The 12,534-nt window shown below is 53.9% G+C and overlaps 1 protein-coding gene across 7 annotated transcripts in view; it reads right to left on the bottom strand.

Annotated features, from left to right (window-relative positions):
• Positions 1–4,173: 4,173 nt before the first annotated feature.
• Positions 4,174–12,534, bottom strand: part of RASAL2 (RAS protein activator like 2) — a 271,470-nt gene continuing 263,109 nt past the window's right edge. For 4 of the 7 annotated variants that reach the window (XM_037145588.2, XM_037145584.2, XM_037145587.2 and 1 more), the window contains 4 exons: positions 11,248–11,450; positions 10,076–10,163; positions 7,349–7,379; positions 4,174–5,116 (listed from right to left, as the gene is read on the bottom strand). In XM_037145588.2, the coding sequence (XP_037001483.2) occupies positions 4,974–5,116; positions 7,349–7,379; positions 10,076–10,163; positions 11,248–11,450 (465 nt within the window). In that variant the 3' untranslated portion in view covers positions 4,174–4,973. The remainder of the gene's footprint in view (positions 5,117–7,348; positions 7,380–10,075; positions 10,164–11,247; positions 11,451–12,534) is intronic. The other 3 variants (XM_037145589.2, XM_037145590.2, XM_037145585.2) reach the window with 1 other exon arrangement.

Genomic DNA, 12,534 nt, shown 5'->3' with positions numbered 1-12,534 from the left:
CAGCACCGGTCAGCATTTCGGCTTTATTGTTTATTTCAGCTTTTCTGCAGGATGGCGGTCACGGGATCGGTCAGCACTTAAGCTTCTGGTGAACTGGGAACTGAAATCTTCCCCTTGGGGGGCTCAGAAACGACACGGGTGGGATGTTTATACATGCACAGGTGTACTCCACGCAGCTGCGGGAGGCCTCTAACACATGGCTTCTGTGGGACTCTCTCTACAACAACTGGGAAAGCGGGTTTCGGGTCCCCACTAAAAGATTCCCTAGGGGAAAACGAGGGCATCTGAACGAAAAATAAGAACTGAGTCAGAAATTAAAGTGCATGATGAAAGTTGGGCAAAAACCATTACTTTGCGTTTCTTGGGTGGCTTCCCGCATTTGCCAAGTCCGGCTGGGCTGCTTCTGCTGACCCCCGAGGATAAGTGATCGGGAACCGGAAGGACTTCTGTGTGGATGCTGTGGGTCTTTGCTGATGTGAGCCTGGACTGGTGAGGTTCAGCCGACTTTCCAGGACTCCCAAGGTATCAGACACGAGACCTGGGGTTCCTGCGTCAACGTCAAACCCAATCAACTTCACGTTACTTTAACTTATATACGTGCATAGAGCACATATGGTACATTTTAAAGGAGAGAGAGAATCACTGTCATCAAACCTAACGAATGAGAGGATACATTCTAAACCACCCGAGAAAGTCGGGGATCGCTGCTCTGAGAGGTGGATTAACACCCAAGGAAGACAGAGCCCTTGGGAAGGAGTGTTTTGTGGGTGAGCACGTGCTGGCCATGGAAACCGCCTTTCCTCACACCTGTGCGTTCTAAGAGCAGGCGAAGCTGCCAACCCTCCTGCTCCCTGGAGCCCTTGGGCCCCTGAGAAAGGCCACTGGGCTGGTGCCCTTCAGGTCCCGTCATGTCCCTCAGGTTCTCTCAGGCCTCACGGGAGAATTCCCCCCTTATGCAAATTCATCACTTCTGCCTTTCCTAAACGCTGAGAGCTTCCCACAGGGTCCTGACTATGAGTGGATGTTTTTAGAACTAATATCAATCACTCAAACATAAAAAGACTCTATTTAAAAATTCAACACCCCCAGTATAGCTAGCTTTTAAAAAAACTAGTAAAATAGGTCCTCTCAAGGGACACACTGATGGAAACGTAGTACCCTGGAAGGCGAGGAGTTACTTGCTGGGGCAGGTGAGAGCGCCCCCACCAGTTGGAAGGGGGAAGGGCAGAGAGGAGAAGGCCCTTTCCACAGTCCCTGGGAGGAGATGGCGTCCGTAGGGGTGGCCTGGAGTCCAGTGAGGCCGTGGCATGGGCCCCAGTGCCGCCGGGTCGGGCCTGGTGCCGAGTCCAGGCTGGTGTCAGGCCAGGGGCTCAGGGTCAGGCGGGACTCGGGACCCTGAGGGGGGTGCCATCCCCACGTGCGGCCCCATGCCCAGCCTTCTCGGGAACTCCCAGCTGGAGATGATTGGAACCGAACCTGGATGGGAGGCACAGTGAACCCTGACACGGGGTCACGGGTCGGCAGTCATCTTGCTCTGGGATTTCGGGGAAAGGTCTGCCCCCAGCTGCTGTGCCTCTGAGGACAGCGCGTGTGCCAGGGGCCCACGGGGCCTGTACGCGTGCACAGAGGCCGCAGGCAGACGAAGACGCGAGAAACTTGACTTCTGAAGTCAGGCCAGTTCTGAAGCATGCACAGCAGCACGGACCGATAATCCCACTTCTCCCTGCGCTGTCCGGAGGCGGCGCAGGGAGAGGTGGAAGCAGACCCGAGAAAGCTAATTCCCACCAGCCCGACACCAGGCGGAAAAAGCCCGAAGCTGCGGCAGCACAGCTGCCTTGGTTCGCCACCTCCCCTTACTGACATGTGGCCCCAGGCCCACAGGGTGTGCTCGGGTGTCTGTCACAGGTGCCTCGTCAGAAGCTCCCCTGTCAGGGCCTGTGCTGCAGAGACTCAGAGAACATGTAACCTGATGGAAATCTAACTCTCTTTGCTGCATTGGCCCAGAAAGCGTATCGCTCCAGGGACATCAAAGGGGAATGTGAAGCTCTTTTCCTGAACCCCACCGGCACTGTCCTGGTGAATGGCCACGTCTGGTGGTCAGCTGGCCAAGCCCCCGGCAAGCCTGTCCTCTGACCTCCAGATTGCACTGCACCCTGGGGCCTGCTGCGCCCTGCGGTGTGGCGATGTGCTGGGTAGAAGAAGTGCAAGACCCGGCCTTCTGAACCCTCCGCTCCTTTGCCTGGTGCCTCCGCCCAGCAGCACGGACGCCGGCACCCACCTGGGCGGAGGAGCGGCCAGCTCCACAGGGAAGGCAGCCGCTGCGCCTTCCTCCGCACGTGAGGGAAAAGCCTTCTAGCATACGCTCTGCGGACTGCAGCATTGGCTAAAGAAAAACCGGAGAAATATCTGGACAGAAACATGCTCAGAGGATAATCCATAATTTAACATCCGGCAACAATGCTGGACTTCCAGCTTCCTTCTAACTTTCTGATTTTTTTACTCTCCCCATTCGAGATAACCTGAGGACGGAGGGCTGCACAGTCTATCCAGACACTTGGGCACTGACTCTCCCGAAGTGGGCAGCTCCCAGGAGACAAAATGCATCCGTCAGAAACGCAGTTGAGGTTCTGTGCCTCCCCCAAACCCCCAGCGCAGGTGAGTTCATCGGCTCTCTGTGATCCATCACCAACCCGAGAGCTTCCAAACCTCACACAAGACGTCGCCAGGTTACACACTTCAGGCCCTTGAAACGACAATGCTTTTGCCGGATTGTCTGCTGCACAGCTGCAGGCTTTTTAGAAAGAATGAAGTAAGCCAGCCTGGCGGACCGGAGAACTGGCGAACCCGTTTGCATCCCAGCCTCCCGACGAGGGGCACTACTGCAGGCCTGCTTGCTCCCCGCCATTAAAATAAGTGACCTCCCCAGTGTGCCCTCGGCTTGGGAGGGAGAGATAAGTAAAATATCTACCAAGGGTCCCGAAAGCACGCAGGCGCCGAGCCCGTGGGCACGAGGCCTGCAGATCAGGTAGGCGCCACGAGAACCCCGTTGCAGGTGTCTGACAGGCACAGGTGGGAGTGCGATGCAGGGAAGTGCTTTGCAGGGCCGTGGGGAGGTGGCGGAGGCGCAGGGTCCAGCACGAGGCCCTGCTGAGGGAGGGCAGCAAGGAAGAGTGGGAGGGCGGGCTGGGGCCCCAGGAAGGGACGCTTCACCGGGAAGAGGCCCCGCCAGACACCTGCTCTCCGCTCCCTCCACATACCTGTCACGCAGAAACGCCCACTCCACGCACACGCCTCCCTCAGGTCGTTTTTGTTCCTCCTTTCCTTTTCCTTCTAAAAAACTTCCTTAAAGTTTATAATTTAAAATAAACATCGATAGCTTATTTGAGAAGTGTTCTTTCTCGATAGAAACTGCTCAGATCTTGCTTAAATAGATTCCAAACCCTTCTAACATTGTATCTCACAGCACAAAGGGCGTGAACGTTTCCTGTGTGTGCGGTTACACGCACACACGTGTGACTAGATAGGTAGATACGTCTGCACATACAATGGCCAGCAGGTAACAGTCCGTACTCCGATGATGGGGCTTGCCGTCAAGGTGACACTGTGCGCCTTTGGGAAAGAGGAACTCCACACTTGGCTTTCGTGACCGTTTCTGTCCCACGATAAAGCTGCTGACCACCGGTGACATGGCGGTTACTGACAAGCCCACTGAGAGCATGGGGGCACGCTGCCTCCCACGTGGAGGGTTCTTTATTACAGAAGTAAGCATCACTTTTCAGAGAACGACGCTTCAGATTTGGACTTCCTTTCCAAAGTTTACTTCGGGGAGTAGAGAAAGCAGCATTTTGAAAGCTGAAGGTTGAGATAAGGTTACCCTGTCGGGAGATATGCTGAATACAATGAATAAAATCTTTATCCCAAATAAAAACGGTAATTTTCAAATAGAAATTTCGTTAAAACAGCAACTACGCAGAGACCCCTGCTATGGTGCGGTTAGCCCTTTTCTGCGTGGAAGAAAGGGTGCCTGCTGGGAGGGTTCCTGGGCAGCGTGTCCGAGGAACCTCTCCGCGCCGGCAAGCCCTGTGGGCCGCCATGTGGGGGAGAAAAGGGCCGTGGGTTTGGGAAGGTGAAGATGGAGTGTAGAGACACAAATATTTATAGTTTTGTAAACTCTAAAGAAGAAAAAGAACACCCTTTATTAAAACTGGGGTTAAAAAAACCCCCTTCTGAAGGGGGCAGTTCCCATCTGCGACAGACAGAAGGAAGTGGGCGTCGGCAGGAGCTCGGCAGCCACCGCCCCTCCGGTCCAGTTTGGGCGCCGGTCCAGTTTTGAAGCAGCGCATCCCAGATCGGACTGGCTGTCCGTCCAGAACCGGCCTTGGCTGATCGGTGGGGTAAAGCGTTTTGTTTGGATCTTAGTACTTTCATGTTTCCCTAAGGACAAGGGGATGGGAGCGGGGTTTTTAACTGGCAGATGAATCCCTGAAAAACTCATTCTGACAACGTCCTATTGCACGCTGTGCACGTCTACCAGACAGACAGACAGACAGACACTGGGTTTCTACCTACTCCACCGCTGAACTCAGTTCTCACTCACACATAGTTCCTACCTGCCTTCTCTCAACAACTGCAGTGCTTTCAACGAGAGGAAAACAATAATAAAAATAGCAATAATTAAAAAGGTAATCTACATTATTAACTTCCAGTGGGTATATTACAGGGGGACTTTCTGTACATGGCCCAGAACTACGTTCCCTATGTACACAGAGGCCTGGGGGAAGGCGGCCACCTCGGAAGTCTTAGCCTGCTGCCCTGAAAGGCAAGGTTCCTCCTTCATCTGAGAGCTTCTCGCCCCACGGCTGTCCCAACGTCCTGGAGCCCCGGGGGCGCTGGGCGCGGGGACGCGTCCTTCCGCCTCCTCCCCCCACAGCCTGCCTGGTGTCCGAGGCCGTCAGCAGCTGCTGTTTTTGAATTCACCATTCTCCGTGATGGAAAGCTTGGTGGGGTGGGTGGGCGAGATGCCGTTGCGGACCTGCAGGCTGTAGCGCTCCTTCACCTGGGTCAGCGCGCTCATCAGCCTGGTGTTGGCCGAGTCCAGGGACACGATCCGCTTCTCCTGCAACACACGGATCACGGCTTTACTCGGGCTGCATGCGGGGAACCACACTGACACCCGTTCTCTAGGAGGGCTGTTCTAACGCTTGCTATCACACAGCCGCACGCAGGACGCTGTCCGCGCAAATGGAACGTCTCTGCCTCTTTCTGCGTGCGAGTCAGGTTCAGCCGCCCCTGAGCCCAGTGGGCCTGTGTCCTGTTCTCTTTTCCTTCAGCACAGCAGGGTTTGTTATTATAACAACCCCTCGAAACACGGGGGTACCACGTAAAAATGACACCACGTGTTACTTCAGACCATGAGACTCAGGGGTCAAGCTGCCCGACTGACTGTATTTAGGGCCTTTTGGTCAAAATGAAAATGTGAAATTAGGTGGCCAAGAAAGAAGCACCAGAGGTTTCATTTCGCGGAGGAGAAGTGCAAGTGACCTGCGGGTTCTGAGCCCCCCAGAGTGGGTGGCACACCGGTCGGTCACATCTGCAGAGGACTCACACTGGGCTCGGAATTAAAACCAGTACATGGTGGCAGCGGACAGTCACCGACAAAGTGAGGATGCAACACGCAAGAGGAGGGGAGCAGCCAGAAGCTCAGACCAGGGCGTTACTCGGGCACAGGGAGGGAGGTGTGGCCGCAGGGGTCGCCGTGAACGTGACACGGGGAGACAGACAGACGCGCTCCTGGGCTCATTCCAGCTCAGAGTCACTCCGGGAAAGCCGCCCGGCGCGGAGGCGGCTTTCACTTTAGTTTTGAGTCTCTGGAAAAACAGAAGCTTTAGAACCATATTTTGGGACCAGAGGTTGATGAACACGCATACAAGAAAAATAAAACTGAGGGAAAAAAGGGCTAAAAAAAGAGGGGGGGGGCACAGTTGCAAGAAAAGTAAGCCCATCTAAAAATCACCCAATCAAAATATTATTTGTCTCACGAAGGTCAGGAGGGAACCCTAACCTTAACTTTGGCAGCCAGGTGAGTCATTCCAGAAGGTAACGCCGAGAAGAACTGGCTCTACCTGTGCCCCTGAAATTAAGTAGGAACCAGCACGGATGGACCGACTCTCCTAAGCCAGAAGGCGCTTCCTCCCCCAGGAGTGCCAGCATTCACGGGGTGGGGGGCACGGGGACGTGAGCCACGGTCAGGCTCCAGGGGACACAGAGGGACTTCACTGCCGCTCCCCGCAGTGGAAGCAGCAGCCACAGAGGGCCCTTGGGGCCGTGCTCTGTGGGGACCTGGCTGCAGGGGATGCAGAGTAAAGCCTGCCACCTGGGGCGGGATCTAAGCACCTACAACAGCAGCCAGTGATGCCTCCCTGCTGTGGGGCAGGGTGGGGTCTGCACGAAGCGGGTGTGGTGGTCCCAGCTTCAAAGGCATGAAAAAAACCCCGGCTCATTAAAGCTATTATCATTAAAAAAATTCCTCTTTCCCTGATGGAGAACTCGGAGGTCAGGTACCCAAATCAGTGTTATTAAATCACCAATCATCTAGGATAATATGCGTTTGACTTTGGGAAGATGAGTACCTCATTGTAAGGACAAAACTCCAAGAAAGATCTGTGAGGCTTTTAAAAATAATAATGAAAAAATTTCAGCCAATGGAATTTACTGGGATCATAAGTATAGATCTTTTCTCGGTCGGCAGGTAAGCACTGGCCAGTGGTTACCAGAAAACCAGGGTGGAAGCCAAATCTGATGTTTCAGCCTGTGGTTAGGAATGATCTCTACACAGAAAAACGTTACTTCTTGAAATGATGAAAAAAGCTATTTCAGCATTAGGGTAATCTACAAGGACCCAATACTAAGGAATGCAGGATTTTCCAGGTCTATCCAAAAGAAAAATGAGGCGTTCATTAAAAAATATTTGGTTCTTCAAGAGTCACGAAGACGGCTAAGCACGACTGTAATTATTCGCTGACTGCGAGAGGAACGACAGAATCCAGCAACCCCCGAACAGTGGAAGGTTTCTAAGTGCAGAAACTCCCTTCTGAAATTCCCCTCACTGCCAACCTCTCACAATGAAACAAAAAGTAAAAGGGAAAAATCAAATAGGGACTTTTGAAATTCAAGGTTCATTGGCAAAAGAGGCTGCGGCATGTGACGCTGGCCAGACGGAAGGGCAGAGCCCCCCGGTTCGGGCCTGCTGGAGGACGTGGAGGAGGGGAGTGAGGAGCTGGAATGGGCAGGAGGCGGTGCACCGGGCCGGGGCGGGCTGCTCGGCTGGAGCACGACAGGGTTTACTTGCCTGGTTGAATAATCTCATCTCCATTTAGGACCTGTAATTTAACACAGTGGAGGTATCACTTGCCAACAGTAACTAGGCAGCTGCTTGCTTCTCAGAGGGAGCCCTTCTCGGTTCTCCATCTGAGCCACGTGGAGAGATCCTGGGCGGGAGGGCATGAAAGGTGGCACGGTCCCTGATGTTGATGTTTAAGAAATGGTCCCTGAGTGCTGTCACCAGGATGCCTGTGGCCGTGCCGCGGGGTCCAGGACGGGTGGACCTGCCCTCCCCAGCAGAGATCGCATCCTCTGCATCCAGTTAGAAAGCTGCTGGCCCAGGCTGCCCTTGTAGCGTGAACCAGCTCTAGGAGGTGGAAGGGCTGCACTCAGGCACCAGCTGGTCCCATAGGGACAGGGCCACGGAGAGGGATGCAAACCGCTTCACTGGGCGCGGCCTCAGGGTTTCAGGAAATGCTGCGCCCAGCTCCAGGGGAAGGGGAGACCCTGTATGCACTTCAGAACCAGTTTTCCCACTGCCGTCGGCACCGAGGCAGCGGTCAGGGACACGGAAGCGTGGGTCACTTTGCTGGCGAGCTTTCCGCCCCATGTAGGGGTCCTCCTTACCCAGGGAAGGGCCTGATGTAAAATGCCCTTCATTTCAAAGGGTGCCAAAGGGTGTTCTTAGCCTTTTGCTATAAAAAAAGATTTTAATGTATCAGTAAGACAACAACTGGAACCAGGAAACCTGCTGTTTAAAGACAGTATAATTTAAAAAACTGGCTTCAGTGTTTTTGACCTGTGCTGTGCCTGGCACAGCCATTTTCAAATGTGGTCTAGTGAGTTCTGCTCATATTCTTTGGGGACCCACAGCTTGGGGCTTTGGGGCGGAAACTCACTGTATGGCAATGCCTGTGTTGGAATGGGTGACTGATTACACCGAGCCAACTCCGGTGTGATGTGGCCTATTATTTGAGAGTGGTTCTTGGTGTTGAGGGGGTCACAAGGAGCTGCTGGGAACTGATCTCTGGAAGGCGCCCCTGGTTTCGCCAAAGTCATCCACGAAATCGAACCACTTGAAAAGCGTGGCCTCGAGGGATGGACACAGAACCTTGTCCAGCTCAGCCGGGGCACAGGTCTGCTGCTCTGAGGGTGCTGATGCCTCTGGTCCTGAACAGTGTCCCACGCCTAGTTAACTGAGAGAACGTCTTCCTTTTCCAGAGCTTTTGAGTCCTGATATATCCAACTCCTTCTCTTGCTTTCGCCTTCCCTGCCTAGGCCCCTGTTTATACCCCGCTGTCTCGCCCTAGGTGCCGAAATAGGGGGTGTGGGGACAGAGAAGTTTGTGAAGGGAAGTGGGCGAGCCGTGATCACGGCTCACCCACGCTCCCTCTGATGGCTGCGGACACAGTTTCGGGCCAGCGGAAACGATTAACTCGGTAGAACCATTCCAGCTTTAGGGTGTCACGCGGAAAACTCCACGGTGAAAACGCACCCACTACCCTTCAGGACTACGCTGCCCTCCTTCTCCAGGCTGCTTCTCTTAAGCTTCGGGGATTGGTTTTTACGGTACATAGAGCGAGACGGCCGTGTCTCTGCTACCCTTCCCTCACCGGTCCTGGGGACACCTGGGAATTTTTTTTTTTTTTAACAAAGGACCGTGTAAGATCAGCACAACAGAACTTTCTTCTGATACAATGGAGATCTAAATATCAGACACTCTTAAAACTAGTGTTCAAGAGTCCAGGACACTCTGGGCGCCAAGCTGATATTGGAGCGTGGCACTCCAATCGGCTTCCAGGCCTGGTGTGTGAAGGAGGCCGGCTCACCCCCGGCACCCAGACGGCAGGTGGTAGTGCTCGCTCAAGACCCCCCGTGCGTTTGAGGACGGCCAGTGCAAACCTGGCTGGGTTGCCTTCAGGGAGGCGACACATTTAGTGGGTAGACCAGACATTCTCAAAACCACACCTGCCTTTTGCCACTTGTTTTGCTCTAAGGATATGACCGTATTTTGTGCTGATAAAAGGAATTAGAAGCATTTTCAGCCTGCTGGATTTTGCTCTGCTCATTGATGTGTCCCTGTGAGGTGTTCTTGGTGGTCGTCACGCCGTTACTGAGACAGGTATGACCTACAGAGAGTGGGGGCCCAGACTCTGGTTCCCTCACCCGGAAGAGGCTCCCCAAGCAGAGCCGACAAAGAAGGGCGACCAAGCAAACCCCGAGTGTCAATGCCGAGCCCAGAACCAAAGGAGAAAGAAGCCCGGAACCAAAGGAGTAATGAGGACAGGCGTCTTCTCCAACCCGGTGTGACCCCTGCGGCCCCACCGCTGTCTGGGGCTGGAGGTTGGTAGCACAGTGGACGTGACTGACAAGACCGTGAACATCGCAGCCAAGCAATGGTCGGTGGAGGTCACAAGCCAGACACATGCAGTGTACTTTTCACAGCTGCCCCCTCAGAGAACGCCCTGCTTTTCCCGTCTGGAAGGAAGTAAACCCCCATCATGCACTGGGCTGAGAGTGGTCAAGCAACTGCGCTAAGCACGCTAACACTTGGCTGGGTTAACAGGCTTGTCACCAATAGAAGAAAGGAGAAGTCAGAGGTCACATGGAGACTCTTACTCTTTGAAAGGTAATGCAGAGCCCTTTCCTGTGACCCATTTTCCAGTCCATGCCCTGGCGTTTGCAAGGGGCGGGGAGTCGGAAGACAGCAGTGATTAGGGACAAGAGCTGACCACCGCATTCCAGGCCCACTTACCTGTGCGTCGATTATTTTCTGCTTTGCGTCGATGACTGCCTGCATCTCGGCGTGGTCTTTCTTCAACTCCTCTTCCACAGCCATTAGCCTAGAAGGTGGCAGGAAGGACATTTCAGCATCTCTGGAGAGAGGGCCAGGTTGCGCAGCGGACTAGAAACCCCACTCAGCACAGTGCAGCGCTTCCAGCCCTCCCCAACTGAAGGTCTGTAACGTGCGTTCTTTCTGGTCTCCTGCCTTGGGAGACAGCCAGCGCTGATTTCTCTACCCCGGGACTAGGTCCCTTACACTTCCATCTCCTCTGGGACAGCATCCCCATAATCGCATCCTCCCTCGGATCCCTCAGCACCACTATTTCATCTTAAAATATCAAGCCATCAACACAAGCCAAACGACCGTCTCTCAATCTCCGGTGACCCTGTGACGACCGTCCGAGAGGACTCTCTACTGATTGGGTCTAATTTCTCTCTCGCCCACCCCTGACATCTTCCCCTCGGATGTGTGAGTCCCATCAAACTGCTCTCGGTTAGACCCCGTGTGGCTGAAGCAACAGCCCCCTTCTGTCTTCAGTTCATTGCCCTGCCCACAGCTTCTGACCAGACGGAAATGCGGTGGATCGGAGCACAAACTCTGGGGCTTGGCGGCCTGGCCTCAAATCCTGCCTGAGCTGCTAGGTGACCGTGGGCAAGTGCCTTAATCAACCTGCTGCCTGCTTCTTTATTTGTAAAATGGGAATGATAATAATGCCTACCTCAGAGGTTGGCATGAAACAAATGATTATTACCAGGTTAAACAAATTATTTGTAAAGGACTTAGAAAAGAGCCTGGCCTGTAAGCCCCCTCCGGCCCTAATGAAGGCCAATGAAACTCCCTTCCACAGCTTTGGACCTGTTCGTGAGCACTTAGGGTTTCAGAACCCAGTTCCCCTCTAAGGCATCCCACGGGCATCACCAACTTTTCACTTTTTCTACTTGTTGTGATTAAATGAAACAGACTACCTCTACCTTCCAAGGCAGTGCAGGAAAGTCTCACGTTTGGAAAAGGTTAAGCGTCATGGTGGGTCATCACCCCGTACTAATGAGACCAGGGAGCACGTGCCGCGGTGGCCTTGCGGCCCCTCCTCCCGCCTCTGGTGCCCCTGGCCAGCCCGCCCCCAGCGCCGGGGCCCCTCCGACCTGCTGATGATGCTCTTCATCTGGCTGTCCTTCTCCTCCTGCTGCCGGCGCAGCCGCTCCTCGCTGTCCTCCAGCCGCGCCTTGTACTCCAGCAGCAGCTTCTGCATCTGCTGCTCCTGCACCAGCAGCCGGCGCTCGTACTCCTCCAGCCGCCGGCTGGACACTCGCAGGCGCTCCTTCAGTTTGGTGATCTCCTGTTCATACTAGAGGAGAGAAAAACGCCTTGCACTGGCTGTAGCAATCGGCGATTTGCTTTTTAGGAGAGGAACCGGGGGCAAGGCAGCTGGATGCCGTCTGAGCCGTCCCGCCCAGTGCTGCTGCTGTTCTCAAAGGCACGAATGGGAACGGAGCTTTGCCTCGCTCCTAAAATTACACTTGTGATGTTACCTTGGCATTGAAAATCTACATATTATGTGTCTATCTCCACATTAAACTACCAGCTGCTGCAAGCCACACCCAACCTATGATGGCATCAAATGGGAGCAGGAAAAAAACCATCAAGCACTTGGAAGCCTGACGGATCACTTGAACTGAGCCAGGAGCCAGGGGTCTACAGAGAACGGGTTCTGTGCCATCGCCTGTACTGTGGGATCTCGCCCTCAACCTGGCTCAGCAGACCGCCATTCCTTCACTCTGCCGGAATGGGCCCTGCAGAGAACAGGCAACATTTCTGTCATGCTAAGTGCTACTGAATCAATGCACAGAATTCTATGGCAGACTGCCAGTGGAATTTTATGATGGACTGTAGCTTCTTTCTCCCTAACTATAAAAGTGTAGAGTGTTCAGGCCACCAGCATTAAGCCAAAGGCCTGCATGTCCGCTAGGGCTGACGAACACTGCCCCTTGGCCAGTTTCACGACGTGGTTCACCTGCCTGCTTTTGTTCTCCTTTCCGGAAGACACAGGGCCTGCTTTCTCGCTAATGCTGCATATAAAGCTTTACGCTGGTTACATGGCCCCTTCTTGTGCCGAAGTCGCTGTGGGCGGGCAGTGAGCACACTGGGACGTCACGCGTCCAGGTGAGCAGAGAGGCAGAAGCTTCCTGATAGGTGGTCTACATAAATTCGTTAGGAATTAGTGAGAAATCTGTATGGTGCTTTGCAAAATGCAATCTGTCTTCACATAACGTCCTGCCAGAGAGTTAGCTTCTGCTTATTCAACATCATGTTAATTCCGGAAGGAAGGTCAAAGATGACCATTTCTAGGGCAGTCTGAGGAGGCAGACTGTAGCAATGGGCACGTTTAAGATCGCGCTTATGGGTGAGCGGAAGCTAGCTGTCTGGCTGTT

The sequence above is a fragment of the Artibeus jamaicensis genome, unplaced genomic scaffold (genome assembly GCF_021234435.1).
Source record: "Artibeus jamaicensis isolate MK-2021 breed Jamaican fruit bat unplaced genomic scaffold, CSHL_Jam_final contig_327, whole genome shotgun sequence".
Classification (NCBI taxonomy): Eukaryota; Metazoa; Chordata; class Mammalia; order Chiroptera; family Phyllostomidae; genus Artibeus; species Artibeus jamaicensis.
Note: the sequence above shows the minus strand (reverse complement) of the source record. Positions and strands in the feature narration are given on the sequence as shown.